General features: G+C 43.3%; 1 protein-coding gene across 3 annotated transcripts in view; it reads right to left on the bottom strand.

Annotated features, from left to right (window-relative positions):
- Positions 1-18568, bottom strand: part of tfr1a (transferrin receptor 1a) — a 58127-nt gene that overhangs the window by 31963 nt on the left and 7596 nt on the right. For all 3 annotated transcript variants that reach the window (XM_038817249.1, XM_038817246.1, XM_038817247.1), the window contains exons 2-6: positions 14246-14305; positions 11207-11420; positions 5906-6095; positions 4570-4713; positions 1594-1705 (exon numbers count right to left, since the gene is read on the bottom strand). In XM_038817249.1, coding sequence (XP_038673177.1) covers positions 1594-1705; positions 4570-4713; positions 5906-6095; positions 11207-11420; positions 14246-14278 — 693 coding nt within the window. In that variant the 5' untranslated portion in view covers positions 14279-14305. The remainder of the gene's footprint in view (positions 1-1593; positions 1706-4569; positions 4714-5905; positions 6096-11206; positions 11421-14245; positions 14306-18568) is intronic.

The following is an 18568-nucleotide window of genomic DNA, read 5'->3' on the forward strand; positions in this document are numbered from 1 at the left end:
CTGGTCCCCGGTCGGGGCTAGTATGCTGCGGCCGTGAACTCCGGCATCGCGGGCTTAACGAATTTCGTTAAGCCCGCTTGCCAGAGTTTGCGACGGCTGACGCGTCGCATGACGTCAGCCGCGCATGCGCGGATTGGAAGACTCCAACCCGCGCATGCGCGGATGACGTCATCACGCATTTGCGCAAAACCCGCGCATGCGCGGGCCGGGATGCCCCTCAGCCGCCCCGCGAAGTGATACAGCGGGGCGGCGGAAGGACAAAGAGTGCGCGGGAATCGGACCCGCTGCCCGCGATCGGTGGGCACCGATCGCGGGCCCATGGCACCCTTGGCACGGCCGTGGTACTGCCGTGCCAATCGGTGCCATGGATGCCAAGATCGGGACTTTACGGCCGTTTTTACGAACGGCCAGACCAGGTGTGTTTGCCGTTCGTAAAAACGGCCGTAAAGGGCTTGGAATTCGGCCCATCGGCCAGCTGAGAATCGCTGCTCGCCGTAAAAAAACAGCGGCAGCAATTCGTGTCGGGAGTCGGGCGTGGGGGGGGGGGAAAGAGAATAGCGGGAGGGCGTCGGACTAGCGTGACCGTAAAAATTTACGACCCCCGCTATTCTCCGCCCCGTCGTGAGTGCGGAGAATTGCGCCCATGAGGTCTGGAAAATATGGCACTTACTGAGCAAAGTTGAACAGGTCATTGCTGAGTGAGTGCCAATTGATAGCACTGCCCAGCATTTTCCATTACTTTACTGATGGATGAGATGGGCTTGAAAGCGCAATTGTTCTATTTTTTATTTCAGATTTCCAGCACCACCGATATTTAGCTTTTATTCTGACAGGGCAGTAATTGACTGGATTGGATTTGTCTGACTCTTGTGAACAGAAAATATCTGCAAAAGATTTCACATCATCAGTCAGATGCTAGTGTTGTAGCTATACTGGAATATCTTGGCTCTGGACACAGCTAATTCTGAAGCACCCAGTGCCTTCAACCGTTTCCTGATATCACGTGGAATGAATCAAATTGGCTGAACACAGGCATCTTTGATATATGTCTGATATTCTTATAACATACTAAATAAAATATTTGGACAACCAAAATCGACACAGCTTGTACAAAAAGCAAATGTTTCAACTACTTCAGGACCTATGCAAAAACAGAAAATTTTAAACTGGTCGAGCTTGTATATATGACTTGTCTAAATGCTTTGGGTTGGGGTGGCGTCGTGGTTAGCACTGCTGCCTCACGGCACCAAGGACCCGGTTTCGACCCCTGCCCTGGGTCACTGTTTGCACATTCTCCCAGTGTCTGCATGGATTTCATCCCCACAACCCAACACTGTGCAGGGTAGGTGGATTGGCAATGCTAAATTGCCACTTTGGAAAAAAAAAATGTAATTAGGTACTTTAAATTTTTTTTAAAAAATGCTTTGGGTTGAAAATTCTCCACATTGGATCGTAGTTACCCCACTAAAATATATATATTTTTTTTAAAACAGAAAAAATACTGCTTTCAAGCTGGCTAGTCTAGAGTAAGCTGTCAATTCTGTAATATATTGAATAACTCACAAAATTATTTGAAAGAAGTTTGATCCTTACCGTGAAGTTACCAGTTGCACTGTATGGACAATAGACCTGTGAATTTCTTGGCCCTGGCACTAGCTTGTCGTCAATTCCACCTCCAACAAGCAAGACTCTATTTGGAGACTTACTAGATGAAAAATAAAAAGGTTATACTTGTGATTTAGAGTAGTGGTGGTGGTTTTTGTACTGGACTAATAATTCGGGGGTGATACAAAATGTCACCATAGCAAATTGGAAAAATGAACTCAAAAGAAGAAAAGGATTTTAATCGGTTGGCATCAAAAACGTCAGGAAGCTTTTCCCTCATACTTAGTGTAGGGAGGAAAAGAAAACTTCTCCTGAGGAATATATGATGTATTTCATCAGCACTGGGACAACACCTTGTGCTCAGAGAATTTGTGCACAGTGCCCGGACCTTATTAAGATTAATAAAAGAATGCAGAGACTAATAATCAGCCAACCAGGAACGTCATCTTGAAATTGCACGATTCAGTAATTTTGATCAGTGTTCTAAATGTATAATTTTAACATAAAAACTATTAAACCCTATTTCAAAAACTGGTCATCACTATGCATCAAACATTTAAATTAGAAACCAACTGCTTCTTCAAATGAAAAACTTGCAGCATAGGTGGGCAGCATCAAAGGGAAATAGTCATGTAGCTGATAACACAATAGTAAAGTGGAAGAGGGAAAACTGACAGGATAGTCAAACCCCACAAGCAGTCTGCTGAGAAATAAGGTCTGTAGAAGGCAGCTGATGAAGATACAAACTTATTAACTTGATATACAATATAAAGATACATCCAAGAGCCAAACAAAGCTTTACAGCAGGTAGAAAAATGGCCATTGATAGTTATGAGCAAATCAATGCTTCAAAAATAATTTTTGCATCCTCTTGATGCTACAGTGAACCCGGAGGTTTGGGATTCACAAAAAAAAAAATCAGGCAGCAACTGCAGAGTGGAGACTCTAGCCGATCACCCCTGGACCAACGCTGTCAAACAGCTGGATTATGAGCCCAAAGTGCCCTTTCAGCCTAAATGGGGGTCATGCAGGCCTGAATGTCTGTGTAGCAACTCAGCATAGACAGAGGCCTGTAACTCAGGTCAGGTGATTGACGCCTTCAGCCTTTACTGGGTTCCTGCTTCTATTGGGGCAGGACAGTGGTTAGCACCTGGGTTCGATTGCAACCTGGGGTGAATGTCTTTGTGGAGTTTGCACTTTCTTCCCTTGTCTGCGTGGGTTTCCTCCGGGTTCCAGTTTCCTCCCCAGTCCAAAGATGCACAGGTTACGCGGATTGGCTATGCTAAATTATCCCCAAGTACCCAAAGGTTAGGTGGGGTTACGGGGATAGGGCCTAGGTAGAGTGCTCCTTCAGAGGGTCAGTGCAGACTCGATAGGCCGAATGGCCTCCTTCTGCATGGTAGTGATTCTAGGGTTTCTTACCCTGAGCTAGTGACTGCTTGGCAGGCACAGATATCTGTGGTGGGGAGCACTTGCTGTGTGTAGAGAGAAAGTAGGACTTCACTAGTCTTTGGTCATCGGTGAATATGGCGAGCTTGCCTGATACCTGCATGAGTACATTTTTTCCAAAGTGCTTAAAAAACAGATTTTCACATTTATGCTGATCTATAGTACATAACCACTAATGATTATATACAGACTATTAGTATGCTGTCTTATTGCCTCTGCCACATCCGTTAGTCTACATCTCAAAAACCAATGAATAGAAACGAATGAACACATACCTAGTATAGCCTTCCCAACTGTAGTTATAAGGACTGAGCAAAAGACAATGGGAAGTGGCAAATAGAAAATTAGACAGGATGCAAACATTGTCCACCTTATTTAGCAACTGATCGATGACAAATGAAATCATACCTTCTTCAAAAAGTCATTTGCAACTATAAACATAATATTAGATAAATTCCATATTCCTTCAGTCCTTGCACAAGGGCTGTTGGTCTTTCCAAACAATTTGCCTCTTAGAGCCATGGAACCCCTACAGCACAAATGGGGGCCATTTGGCCCATCAGGTTTGCACCGATCCTCCGAAAGAGCACCCTATGGAGGCTCACTCCCCCAACTTATCCCCCTAGCCCCAGTTAACCTACACATCTTCGGACTGTGGAGAAAGCCAGAGCACCGGAGGAAATCTACCCTGACATGGGGAGGATGTACAGTCACCAAAGGCCGGAATTGAACCCGGGTCCCTGGCGTTATGAGGCAACAGTGCCAACCACTGTGCTACCATGCTGCTCCTTCCAAAGCATTTCAAAAACATTTTCCAGCTCTCTTCAGCCACTCATTTTTCACTTTTAGAATTACAGTTAACTGTATGCATAAAATCTTGTATGAAATGAGAAAACTGAAGCTCATTTCAAAGCTCAGTTCTTTTGACTCTATGCCTCTGATGAACTGTTGAGTACTATAAACTTCTCAGTTGTAACTGGCAACCAACCCAAATACATTTTCTTTCCGTTCTCCCAAAACTCAAGTGCCCACAAATATAAATATGTAGACTAACAATTGAATGCAACACTTTACAGGTCATAAGAGTTAACCTTTTCAAAGCAAATGCAAATTCCGATTGCAGTCAGGACTAAGTTAACAGCAGGTCTATTTTGTGACAGACAAGCAACAATCCAATTGTGCTTTAAACAGTGTGCAGGTTTTATGGATACTGCTTTGGCAACAAATGATTTGAAACACAGACCTGCATTTCCAAGAGATATTTTCACACGAGAATCATGGATTGGAAGGATTTTTTTCATAATACAACATCCACAAGTTGAAAATGGTATTGAATGTACATAATAGAATTCAACAAAAATTAAAACTGCATTTTATCCTGTTGAAAGGGGCTGTACACTACTCAGTGAAAGGACATCACAATATCTTGAATCTTATACAAGTTCATAATTATCATGCATCATCTTCTGTGATAAAGCTCCCAATTTGCCAAAGCGGAATTTTTGCAACACTAACCCGTTAACTTGTAGTGATACATAGTGAGTGTCAAACCAGACATTGTGCTGACCCAAGGTCTTCAAAAGCTCTTGACGGATGATCTGAGTGATGGTCAGATCTCCAGTGGATCCAGTTTCACGCTGGTCAGCCTCAGAAACTTTGCTGACAAAGAGAAAAATTTGGTGAGGAGCAGTTGCAATTATGGACAAATTACTTTACATTGATACAATCCCTTAAACATGAAAGGCAAGCCCAAAGTTGGACATGAAGCAGTGGTTGGCAAAAACACATGGGTCAAATGGTGGATTCCTTGGTGGTGGATGGGGTATGATGGAGAGAAATATGATGACAAAAACATAAGAACAAATTGCTGCGGATGGTGGAATCTGAAACAAAAACAGAAAATACTGGACAAGCACAGCAGGTCTGACAGCATCTGTCGTCTCTCTTCCTCCACAGATACGGTCAGATCTGTAGTGATGGTCCAGTATTTTCTGTTTTTGCTGTGACGACAAAAGCAGTTTGGAGGTAAAGGTGGCTGTGACTGTGGAAAGGGAATCCTTCAAGTCAGCTGAAGAAATTTATAATGCTTAAGATTACCAAAAGGAATCGTCAACGAATGAGGGTGGGAAATAGTGAAGCTAAAACGGGTAGAAGATTGGGTCATTTATGGCAGCACGGTGGTGCAGTGGTTCGCACTGTTGCTCACAGCGCCAGGGACCAGGGTTAGATTCCCACCTTGGGCGACTGTCTGTGAGGAGTTTGCACTTTCTCCCCATGTCTGCATGGGTTTGCACCGGGTGCGCCAGTTTCCTCTCACAGTCCAAAGATGTGCAGGTTAGGTGGACTGGACGTGCTAAATTGCCCCTTAGTGCGAGGTTACAGGGCAGAAGATTGGGCCTAGGTAGGGTCATCTTTCAAAAGTGTCAGTGCAGTCTTTGTGGCTGGATGACCTCTTTCACCCCCGTCGGACACATGCAGCACCGAACGGCGACTCCCAGCCGGTGTGTCACGAGGGTCTTGGCAGCTTGGTAGGTATTCGGTGAGTCTATGAATTCCTAGATAATAATTATGAAAGCAAAATTACTGGGGTTGCTGCAGATCGGAAACAAGTGATACTGGAAATACTCAGCAGATCAGACAGCATGAATGGAAAGAAAGAGTTAACATTTCAAGACAATGAATATATGAAACTTATATTCACTACTGCTCATTTGTCGTGACTATGCAGCACTTGTTCCCACTATTGAAATTAGGGAATGCCAGATATTCCACCGCGACATTAGACACAAGCAAGCACTTTTAACTCTCCTGTAACAAAGTATCTTACAGGGTATAACAATGGCCTGCTTACCGAATTTTAGATACCAGGTCTGAAGAGCCCAGGTTATCCTGTAGCATTTTCTTAAGGTCAGAGAAATAGAGTGATGAAACTGTCCCAGTCATCTCATCGTCATCATTATATTCCAAACTAATTGGGTCTGGAAACGGGCGGCTCTTCCTTGGTGTTTGACCACGAAATGCCAGATAACCAACGAGAAACCCTAAAGGTCAAAGGAAGATAAATATACTGTTAATCTTCAGCAATACAACACCCAAAGAGTTTCCCAATCAATGCACTTTGAAATGCACATTAAGTAGAATGCATCAACTAACATTGCCAGCATAAATGTCAGATGTTTAAGACATTGAATTCTATACAAAAAATTTAAAATTCACAAGTCAGTTATTACACTGATCACAACTGTGCTCTTAACAATACTCTACATATATATTCATACATTTACAACACAGGAGCCATTCAACACTGTCTATGCCAACTAATATTTTTTGCGATCCTAAACTAATCCCTAACTTTATTCTCCCAGCTACAAATATTTACCCGTTTATGGTTAAAGGATGCAACATCCCAGTTCTTACGTCAAAACTTTGTGCACGACAATCATTCACAGAAAAACTTCTATCCACTCATAATTCTTATTTACTGAGCTCCCAGAAATTGCATTCCCCATTACCAGGAAAGCAAGTCACTAATCCTGTCCAAGTCAAAATTCTCAATTACAGCAATTATATCACAACTCCTTGGTTTAATGCTCCAATTTTGTGTTAAATTACTTCTTATTCACTAACACACGCTCAAAACATTTTGACAAGTTAATCATTATTCCCTTTTAGCTCCAAATTTATTTTTCTAATGCTTATTGCCTATTCTACAAAGAATTTACTTGTCTGTCACTTTACTTAATATGATTTCAGCTCATGTTCCAGCAGATAGAATCCCCTACCATCCTCACTAATCTTAATATAGACTCTTCTTCCCTCAATTAATTAGTTTGAAATCAACTCTCCCACTTTCCTATTTACCCTCCAAAAATACACCAATGCAGTTTCAGTTCAGAAAAAAGCTGGCCTTTCGGCAAGGCATCCTCTTCCTTCAGAACTCACTCTGATTCTTCAAGAGTATTAACTCTTCCACCCAAACTAGCTCACTACCAATTCATTGAAATTTCTAAAACCTTTTCATGGAATCATAGAATTTACAGTGCAGTAGGAGGCCATTCGGCCCATCGAGACTGCACCGGCTCCTGGAAAGAGCACCCTACCCAAGGTTAACACCTCCACCTCCACTAACCCCACTCAACACTAAGGGCAATTTTGGACACTAAGGGCAATTTATCATGGCCAATCCACCTAACCTTTAACCATTTGGCACAAGAAGAAATCTGAAGATCACTGAAGCACAATCTACTGCTCAACTCTTTACACTCTCCAGTAAGATGTCAAATTCATTTCAACCCCGTTCTCTTTGCCTTCCCAACATTTTCCACCCATCGTGGCACCAAAAAAAGATAATGCACCAACTGGGACTCTTATTCACAGATACAAAAAAAAAAATTATTCCCCTGTATCACTCAGAAGCTATGTGAGGAGCTGAATTGTGATCTGAATTGTATGATTGTAGATTCAGAGACAGAAAGAGAAACAAAAGGCACAATGATTATGAAAGTTGCTCCAAAAGCTGTGACGTTCACTGATACCACTTCTGGAGGAAAGCAGTAAAAAGTCAAGAGTGCAGACTAATGCATCGGCAAATTTCACTTTGTGACTTGTACATACAAGGTTAAATTAAGAATTGTGCAAAAACGTTGGGATAGAACCTGAGACTTTGAAGGCGGTGGTCAGAGGAAAGCTGATCTCGATACGGGCTCATAGGGAGACGGTGGACAAGGCAGAGACGGACCGACTGGCAAAGGAGATCCTACAGATCGATAGGAGGTATGCAGAGACCCCAGAGGCAGGGCTTTTAAGGGAGCGGAAGAGGCTACAGGCGGAGTTCGGCTTGTTAACCACAGGGAGGGCGGTGGAGCAGCTGAGAAAGGCAAGATCTATGAGCATGGAGAGAAGGCCATCAGAATGCTTGCACAGCAGCTCAGAAAGAGGGAGGCAGCCAGAGAGATAGGGAAAGTAAATGACGGAGATGGGAACCTGGTTGGAGATTCAGCAGGGGTGAATAAGGCATTTAGGAATTTCAACAGTAGGCTGTATAGGTCGGAACCCCCTACAGGGTCGGAGGGGATGAGGCACTTCTTGGAGGGGCTGAATTTCCCAAAGGTGGACGGGGAGCTGGTAGAAGGGCTGGGGGCCCCCGATAGGGTTGGAAGAGATAGTGGACGGTCTGAAGGCCACGCAGTCGGGTAAGGACCCTGGGCCTGACGGGTACCCAGTGGAGCTTTATAAAACGTTCTCTGGGATATTGGGGCCGGTGCTGATGAGGATGTTCAATGAGGCAAGGGAAAGAGGGGTGCTGCCCCCGAGGATGTAACAGGCCCCGATTTCGCTGATTCTGAAGCGGGACAAGAACCCGGAGCTGTGTGGGTCCTACAGGCCGATATCCCTGTTGAATGTGGATGCCAAATTGCTGGCCAAAATTTTGTCCTCCAGGATTGAGGATTGTGTTCCGGACATTATTGGGGAAGACCAGACAGGGTTTGTTAAGGGTAGGCAGTTGGTGGCCAATGTAAGACGGTTGTTAAATGTGATCAGGATGCTCCCGGAAAGTAGGGAGGTGGAGGTCGTGATCGTAATGGATGCAGAAAAAGCTTTTGATCGGGTAGAATGGGATTATCTGCGGGAGGTACTGGGATGGTTCAGATTTGGGCAGGGCTTTATTGACTGGGTCAGGTTACTGTATCAGGCTCCTGTGGCAAGCGTACGGATGAATAGGACAACATTGGACTATTTTAGACTGCACCGTGGGACAAGACAGGGATGTCCCCTCTCCCCACTGTTGTTTGCCCGGAGACAGATACCATTAAGGGGCTTTGAGTCCCTCCAAGCTAAGTCGGAGACCTGGCTATTGGACACGGCTAGCTTTCTCTGTTTGGAGAAAATAAAGTTCGCCTTGAGAGGGTCACTGTTAGGGTTCGCCCAGAGGTAGCAACCGTTTGTCGACTTCTTCGCGGAAAATTAATCGTCAGCAGAAGGGGGGGGGGGGGGTTTAGGTTAGCTTATAGTAGGGGGTTAATAAAGGTGGGACCTGTAAGGGAGGGAGATGGCTTTTGCACTATAATTATAGTTCCATGTACATCGTTTATTGTGTTGTTGTTATAATACCAAAAAATACCTCAAATGTTTTTTTTTATTTGGCAAAAACATTGCAGTTAACTTTACCTGACCAAAAAAATGGGAAAAGATGAGGTAATTATGGCGGTGGCTAAGCATTTAAAGTTGCATTATGTTTATAGTTTCATGTGCATCGTTTATTGTGTTCTCGTTATAATACCAAAAATATCTCAATAAAATGTTTATTAAATAAAAAACTTGAGACTTCACTGCAATGTTATTGCAGAGGTTACAAAGTAGCATTATTGTTTTAAAATGATAGGTGAGCAACAGAGCCCTAGAAAAACACAAGGGAAAATCTGAGAAACTTGCTGGCCATAGTCTCTTCAACATAATTTATTTGGGCAATTAAGTGACTAGAAAAATGATATGAGCTCACAAACCTTTGACTTACACAGGGGTACAAGGCAGGGGTTCCCATTGTCGCCGCTGCTGTTTGTGCTGGCCATAGAGCTGTTGGCGATGGCTCTCAGGGGGTGGCAGAGGACAATATGGGGACAGAGGGAGCATCGGTGTCGCTCTATGCCGATGACCTCCTGCTGTATGTTTCGGATCCGTTGGAGAGTATGGGAAGGATTATGGGCCTGTTGTGGAGGTTTGGAGGGTTCTTGGGATACAAGCTGAATGTAGGGAAAAGCAAGGGGGGGGGGGGGGGGAGAAAGCGAGGGATAGGTTTAGGTACTTGGGGATTCTGGTAGCGAGGGAATGGACGGGGTTCGATAAGTGGAACTTAACAAAGCTGGTGGAGGAGGCCAGGGAGGATCTTAAGAGAGAGGGATGGGGGGGGAATAGTGCATGTAGGAGGTGGAGGGAAGTGGGGTTGGTCAAGGTGAGTGATTTGTATTTGATGGAAGGGTTCGCCAGTCTGGAGGAGCTAAGGGAGAGGGTAGAGCTGCTGAGGGGAGAGTTCAGGTATCTACAGGTTAGGGACTTTGCACGAAAGGTCTGAAAGGGGTTCCCTAGATTGCCGGGATACACCCTGCTAGCGCAATTGCTGCTTCTGGATGTGGAAGGGGAGGGAAGAATTAGGGATATATACACAAGTGGCTGTGCGAGCAGGGAGGCGAGCGGGTGGTGAAGATCAAGAAATGGGACGCAGAGTTGGGAATGGAACCAATCGGGGAGTATGGAGTGAGGCACTGCGAAGGGTAAACAGGGCCTCCTCTTGTGAAAGGATGAGACTGATACAGTTCAAGGTGGTGCACAGGGTACATTTGGCTCGGGCAAGAATGAGTGAGTTCTTTCAGGGGGTAGCAGGTGAGTGTCAGAGGTGTGGGAGGGGGCCAGCGAATCGCGCGCACATGTTTTGGGGTTGTGAAAAATTGGGAAGATTCTGGGTGGGAGTGTTCCAGGATAGTGGAGGAGGGAGTGGACCCGGACCTTTTGGTGGTGATATTTGGGGTTTCAGAGAAGCCGGAGCTCATGGAGAGGAGGACGGCCGATGTCTTGGCCTTCGCCTCTCTGACTGCATGGCGACAAATTTTGCTGGAGTGGCGGTCGGCATCGTCATGGGGGGTAGCAGCATGGTTGGGTGACCTGTGTGACATCCTGTGGTTAGAGAAGATAAAGTATGAGTCAAGGGGCTCAGCAGGGAGTTCGAGAAAAGGTGGGGGATGTTTGTGACTGTGTTTAAGGAGCTGTTCGTTGCAGGGGGCGGGTGAAAAAGGAGGAAAATCTATACAAACAATAGTTGATTGTTGGGAAGAATGTTTCCCGGGGTGTTTATTTGCTGTAACCTACTTTGATACAAGTTTGAATAAAATGCATTTAAAAGAAAAAAAAAGTGCCCAAAAAAAATTGCTCAAGTACAATTCAAGACAAGCATACAGGATTTGATATCAATTCAATTGTTGCTCATCAACACGTACAAACTTCAGTGTAGGTATAAAAGCCATTTGTGACCCAACATTATTTTATTATGAGCAAACTACAAAGATTTCCCCCTCACACGTAGCAAATATTTTTGGATGGATAGAGGAAGGTGGAAAATTGTATGATGATATTCAAGCCAGACAGGAAACATCATTCTTACCTATGAGAACAAACAATATCACAGCCATCAAATATCCCAGGGGCCTGTAGTTATTCTGAGGTTTTTCGATCCGGGTTTCCATGCCATCTGCCATTCCATCTCCCATTTCCTCATCATTCTCAGCCTCTGCTAATTTCATCTCGACTCTGCTGCCATCCCCATCTGTTCGGCGTGTTAGACTGAAACGTGTATATGATCTTGCCTCAGCTCCAAACTAAAGGAGAAAATGTTTCATGTGATAATAGTTTATAAATAAGCAATACTATTCACAATAATGGAGATTTAAAAACATTTGCAGGCAAGTCAATAATAATAACTTATTGTCACAAGTAGGCTTCAATGAAGGTACTGTGACAAGCCCCTCGTCGCCACATTCCGGCACCTGTTCGGGAGGCCAGTACGGGAATTGAACCCTCATTGCTGGCCTTGTTCAGCATTACAAGCTAGCTGTTCAGCCCACTGTGCTAAAGTAGAGCCTAAACTAAACAGCTTAGCTTAGCAGAAACTTCAAGAAATCTTGGCCCATCTTTGAATAACGCAGGTTCAACAAGATCAGCAACATGACCCTCCCAACTTTACCCGAACCTTAGTTAACTTGTGAACAAGATCCTTGCCAACATGAATTTTAAAACAAAGATTTAATTGACATGGCCTTGAGGAAACCTAGGTGCTTTATCCATAATGAAGCTTCGCTATATCCATAATAAAGCTTCGCCGTCTGCCCAGATCTTCCACCACTTGTCCTAGGATGACCATTGTGGCAGCAGTATGGAAATTAACAGATTGCACCTTGTCCTGACACTCTACTCCTCCGACACTTCTCCTTTGAACATCATCTTGTTCCGCTGCTCTCTCCTCAAAATTAAATCATTCTCTATCACCCTCCTAAGTATCATAAAAAGATTTCTCACTGAGAAACTTCACTGCTTTTGTCCTTCAGCCTCTGCACTGAACGGCTTTTCATCCTCACGATTTCAACTCCATCTCAACTCATCATGCTCTCTCTCCTCCAAGTTCACTACCCACTTTCTCTCTCCCTCTATGTAAATCTCTCTAACCCACTTTAATGGTCACCTTGCGTGGTCTTGCTCGTCCCACAGAATCAATCACAGAAAGGTCAACTCACCTCCATGTATCACTCTCCACCAAAGCCATCTTCCATGCTCTAACTCTACTTCCTCTGTGTCCATTCCTGTGAGATCCACCCCGGGATTAAAAACTATCACTTACAATTGCACTTTCAAAATCTCAACTGTTGGGCCACTGGCGCTCCATTTGCCATACAACTTCAGCTACTGATTTGCTCGACCACACACCACAATCATTGATGCCTTAGTCCCCAATAAAACCCTTATTCACTCACATCCTGGCTGCTCTTCCTAGCATGATGCTGATCTCCAATGCAGACTTGAGAAGGTGTTCCAGGCAAGCCACCCACTGCCAGATTTGGCACGACCTGATAGAACACTGTTGAGTCTTACTCTCATCTGATAAAACTATGTTATTCTAGGAACGCAAAGATAACTCCAGCTTCTTTTCTCTACTGCAAACCATCTTCTTAAACCCCTCTTACCTCCACCCTCACCTTCAGCAATGTGCGAGGAATTCATGGCCTTCACCACCAAGATCAAAGCCATTCATTAGATGCTTTGGCTATGTATCCCTACTTCTAATCTCACAACCCTCCAAAATATCTGCATTCATCCAATTCTGAACTCGAGCACCCCTGTTCCACCCACTGGAGGCTGCTCCTTCAGCTGCCTAGGTCCCAAGCTTTAGAATTCCCTCCCTATGCCTCACTTCCCATCTTTAAGACACACTAAGAGGCGATGGCTTCTTAATTGAAATATAGAAGATCTTGAGGAGTCTTGACAGGGTGGATGCGGAGAGGACACAACATTCTGTAGGAGAATCTAGAACCTGGGGTCAGTGTTTTTAAAAAAAAGTGTCACCCATTTGAAACAGAGGTGAGGCAACATTTTCTGAGGGTTGTGAGCCTTTGAATATGTTTAAGGCAGAGGTGGATAGATTTTCTTTTATATATAAATTTAGAGTACCCGACTCTTTTCTTTTTCCAATTAAGGGGTAATCTTTGGGTTTGTGTGAGTGAGACCCATGCAGACACAGGGAGAATGTGCAAACTCCACAGGGACAATGACCCGGGGCTGGGATCGAACCCGGGTCCTCAGTGCCGTGGTGCAGCAGTGCTAACCACTGTGCCACCCAGAGATGGATAGATTTTTGATAAGCAAGTGGGTGATAGTTTATTGGGGAGACGGAATGCAGATTGGAGGTTGCTATCAGATCAGGCATGATCTTATTAAATGGTAGAGTGGGTTTGAGGTACCAGAAGGTCAACTCCTGTAAGAGAGTCAGGTCAGGTTGGATCTGCTGGGGTCTATGGGGTTCGGTGGGGGGCTGAGGGCTGAGTCCGGTCTTTAAAATAGTTACTCTGAAGTTATAACTCCTTTCTTTTCACCTTCTAACTTTCAAAGTAACTATCAGGTTAAAACTGGCAGAACCATCTGAAGTTAATGATTTCAATTGGTTGTTGATTGTTGTGGTTCCCAGCCCAGCACAATTGTCCAGAGGAAGTTAGCGTCTCTGAACAATTGCCTGGTAAACTCTTGCATAGGAACTTCCTCAAAGGACTCTCCAGTTCATCTTTGGAATACCCCCGAAATGCGGCACTGGCGAACCAGAAAGTTATGAGGCAATATCTTTGTGGCCTGGCATCATATTTTATTTTATAATGCTCTTGAGAAGTGCCTTGGAATATTTTATTATATCTATATAGCGCCTTTAATATAAATATCATATCTTCACAATTTTTGTGAGTTCAAATCAACTTGTATGTGACACACATCTCAAAAGCAAAATCTCAAATGGAATACTCGTCTTTAAAAAAAAGTTTAAAAATTACACATTAGTGATTGTCTGCAAAAACTGCACAACTCCCAGGACATTAAAATACAATCTCAATTGTGTGATTATGCTTGTGTGATTCTCAATTGTGTGATTATGCAATAAAAAACCTACCAAACTTGAAATGGCTACTCTAGCACGATCCATTGTAGAATTGTGATGAAATTGAGATAGCTGAAAAGAGAATAAAAAAAACATCAGCAGCAAGTCTCAGTAACATCCTACTATCCCAGTAGTCTAACAAGTTCAGTATTCTCCGCTTATTATTTAACCTGGATCATGTATGTAACATCTCTCCCTCTCAACCACAACAATAAATAACTTAAGTCAAAATATCTAAGCCCAGGTTAGAACAAAGTAGAAAGGGTCAAAAAGCAAATTTTTCTGAGGCTTGCTTTCTTTTTGGGGAAGAAAAAGGAAATCCCTTTTGGGTTCCAGTTGGTCCCCCATTTGTAAACCCAAGAAAATCTTAGATAATCCAAAACATATTGCAATACCAGGAGCTTCGCAAGTATCATTGTATGCCACATGTGGGGGCAGGGAGAAAGGCAAGCAAAGAAATTCTCAAGCACGTCTACAGGTGCTCAATGTTGACGAATTTTCCAGGTAATAAATAGGTGCCTTTGCAGGACAAGTCTGTTTCTGCCCCTGGAATAGGTCACTAGCATGAAGTAGGAGGGGCACCACACAACATCAAGCATGGCTGACCAGGAGCCTCTCCCACTCATACCGCCTGATCTAAGGATGTTGCAAGGATTTCATAGAATCACAGAATTGTTACGTCGTAGGAAGCGGCCATTTGGCCCATCGTGTCTGCACCATCTCCAAATGAACATCATGTTCATCATGGTAGCACAGTGGGTAGCATTGTTGCTTCACAGTGACAGAGTCCCAGGTTCGATTCCCAGCTTGGGTCACTGTCTGTGCAGAGTCTGCATGCTCTCGCTGTGTCTGCGTGAGTTTGCTCCGGGTGCTCCCGTTTCCTTCCACAAATCCCGAAAGAAGTGCTGTGAGGGGAATTGGATATTCTGAATTCTCCCTGTGCATCCGAACAGGCGTCGGAATGTGATGACTTGGGGCTTTTCATAGTAAATTCATTGCAGTGTTAATGTAAGCCTACTTGTGATCAAAATTATGACTTAGTGCCATTCGCCGGCCTTTTCCCTGTACCCCTGGGCATTTTGTAATCATGTTAACAATCAACCTGTTGGACCATGTTATGGCACACCTTCCGTGATCAACAGGTCCTGGAGTGGGACTCAAATTTGGAGCTTCTGGTTATTTAGGCATGGATGCAACCCACGATTCCTCTCCAAGAAAATGTTCAGTGATTGCATACATACAATTACCAATTGGAGGAGTGCCCAAATCAGTCATCAAATGAACAGATTGTTTTCAAACTGCTGTTCCAAGTTGAGAGTTTAATTTTTTGCCACTAAATCAGTTACACCATCAATAATCGGTCTAGTACAGCAAACTAATTATTGTGCAAGTGGTTCTCTTTTTAAAAGAGTGAACCTTCGTGCTAGATCTATTATGTTACTGATTCAGCAGTCAATTAGCTCAGTATTTACCATCTCAAATTATCCTATTTATTCCCATCATGCTTTTATTCTACATGAAGAGACATTGAACAGTTTAGGCCTATATTCTCTAAAGCAGACATGGAGCTGATGCTTCCTCTAGTGGGGCATTCTAAAATGAGAGGTCATAGTCTTAGGATAAGAGGTAGCAAATTTAAAACAGTTTTTTAAATATAAATTTAGAGTACCCAATTCATTTTTTTCCAATTAAGGGGCAATTTAGTGTGGCCAATCCAGCTAGCCTGCACATCTTTGGGTTGTGGGGGCAAAACCCACGCAAACACGGGGAGAATGTGCAAACTCCACACGGACAGTGATCCAGAGCCGGGATCGAACATGGGACTTCGGTGCCGTGAGGCTGCAGGGCTAACCCACTGTGCTACTCAATTTAAATCAGAGTTGAGGAGAAATTACTTCTCCCAAAGGGTTGTGAATCTGTGGAATTTGCTACCCCAGAGTACGGTGGATGCTGGGACAGTGAGTAAATTTAAGGAGGGATTGGACAGATTTTTAATTGGTACGGGTTGAAGGGTTATGGAGAACGGGCAGGACGGTGTAGTTAAGGCCAGGATGAGATCAGCCATGATCATATTGAACGGCGCAGCAAACTCGAGGGGCTAAATTGCTTATTCCTGCTCCTAGTTAATGTGTTCTAAGAAAAAACTAGTCTGGCTGATTTTACTGTCCAGCTCTTGGTCTTTAGCACCGTAGGTAACAGCACCCCAAGCACAAATATGGTTGGTGTTCGTGACCAATAAGGGGATTTCTTGATTAATAAGAAGATCAAGGGTTGTGGGGAGAAAGCAGGAGAATGGGCATGAGGGACATATTAAATATAATTGAATAGTGGAGCATACTCGATGGGCCAAATGTCTAATTCTGCTCCTATAGCTTATAAGAATGTAGTACACTGCATGTATAAAAGCTTTGAAGTGAATGTCTCAATCAAACATTGCAACTATAGTAATGTCAATCCAGGATGTTTTAACTGGAGGAAAAAGTTAAAAATGCAATACGGTTTAATTTTCATAGCATCCGTTGTTCTCTCTGGTAGGGCTTTGCTTATTTGACCTTCAACTTGCACAGACGTCAGGCATGATCAGAAGCCATGGATAAGGTGAGAAAACAGGGAGCAAGAGGTACGAGTTAGTCAACACTAAAATTAAAGTTATGAATTTGTGTTACTGGATGGTATGCAGAATTTGGAACAATTTGGTCCTAAGTGATTAGTTATCAAAACTCTTGCTTGGTCATCAAATAACCCTGCTCCTGAAGGCAATTCTACTTTCTTAGTGTTCTAAAGTACCCTTGACATGAAGCCAAGTAAAACAAAACAGCTGACTCTGCGTTAACAAAGCCACTTATCTACTTTCATTAGTGTTATTTTATTTTCAATATCAGGTTTTCAATAACTCGGCTATCAAATTATTCTGGAGCCATTATCTTGAGCAGAAGCAGATCTAACTATTGCCATTGACGAATAAAGGTAATTAATTTTTAAGATCATTAAAACAAAACAAAAAGGAGATTCGGAGAATGTTGATATGGAGGCTATTACTACTAGGACACAAAATTCCCTAAACATATGATAAAGAACATTTTTTAAAAAGGGGAGCAGAGAAGTGCAAGCAGGATAAACTCAGAAAGCCAGCACAAACGACAGGGTGAATGGCTTCCTTCTGTGCATTAAAATTTTACATGTGTAAAGATTGCGACAAGGAGTGTTTGCATTGTTGAACACTTGGGAACTATATATACACTACATACACAGCAAGGCACATATTAGAGCAGGAGTAGCGCAACATATACAGTCAGCATCATAAAACGGCCTCTAACGAACGTTTTTACAATATAGGGATGCTGTTTCAACCTTCATCTAAAATTTCATTGAGTAGTTAACTGAAAAGTCAAGCATTTTGGAAGAGGTGGAAGTCTAAATTCACAATAGGAATCATAATTTGTACTGATCTTCATAAATTAAGTAGCTCTTGCACATCACGCGGCACAGCGGTTAGCGCTGCAGCCTACAGCACTGAGGACCCAGGTTTGAATCCCGGCCCTGGATCACTGTTCGTGTGGAGTTTGCACATTCACCCCATCTCTGCGTGGGTTTCACCTCAACAACCCAAAGATATGTAGGTTGGGTGGATTGGCCATGCTAAATTGCCCCTTAATTGGAAAAAAATAATTGGGTACTTTAAATTTATTAAATTAATTGTAGCTTTTAACTGAATTTGAGCTTTATATGTCATTTATTTTTAAAAATCATAAAATGAGAATAAAGAGTTTAAAAGTCACATTGGTGTCGAGTCGAGTCGACCAAATGGCACAATTTAAATGCAACTCCCATGGGTTGTACTCCGTAGCAATTTCTAATGGTAATCCAATGATTAACTAATCCAAGGATTAACTTGCTTTATGCCAATGAATTAACGCTGCTCAAGAGATTGAATTCAGCAAGAGAACACATGGAAAGGACATTTTTGTGTTTCTTTATGGAGCAAGTGACTGTCAAGGACAATAGACAACGCATTACAAAAGGTTAAAATTACATAGAAACCAAAGATTTGACAAATGCAAGGCCACAGACCATCTGCTTCCATGTCAAAATGTAATCAAGTCGTTTGTTAACATATGGTCACCCCCATCAGTCACAATAAAGTGGAAAATAGGTTTGCAAGCAATAGGAAAACACATAAATCAACTCAAACAATATAAATTGTTCAACTCCACATTCTAAATTACACCTCCTTGTGCAGACCATGCACTCTGCTTTGGAGATACTTAGGAGCAGTACTGCAACTGTAATTCCAAACAGGTCCCAGATGCCCTCTAGAGGGCACACCGTTTCCAT

Source organism: Scyliorhinus canicula, chromosome 13 (genome assembly GCF_902713615.1).
Source record: "Scyliorhinus canicula chromosome 13, sScyCan1.1, whole genome shotgun sequence".
In the NCBI taxonomy this organism is placed as follows: domain Eukaryota; kingdom Metazoa; phylum Chordata; class Chondrichthyes; order Carcharhiniformes; family Scyliorhinidae; genus Scyliorhinus; species Scyliorhinus canicula.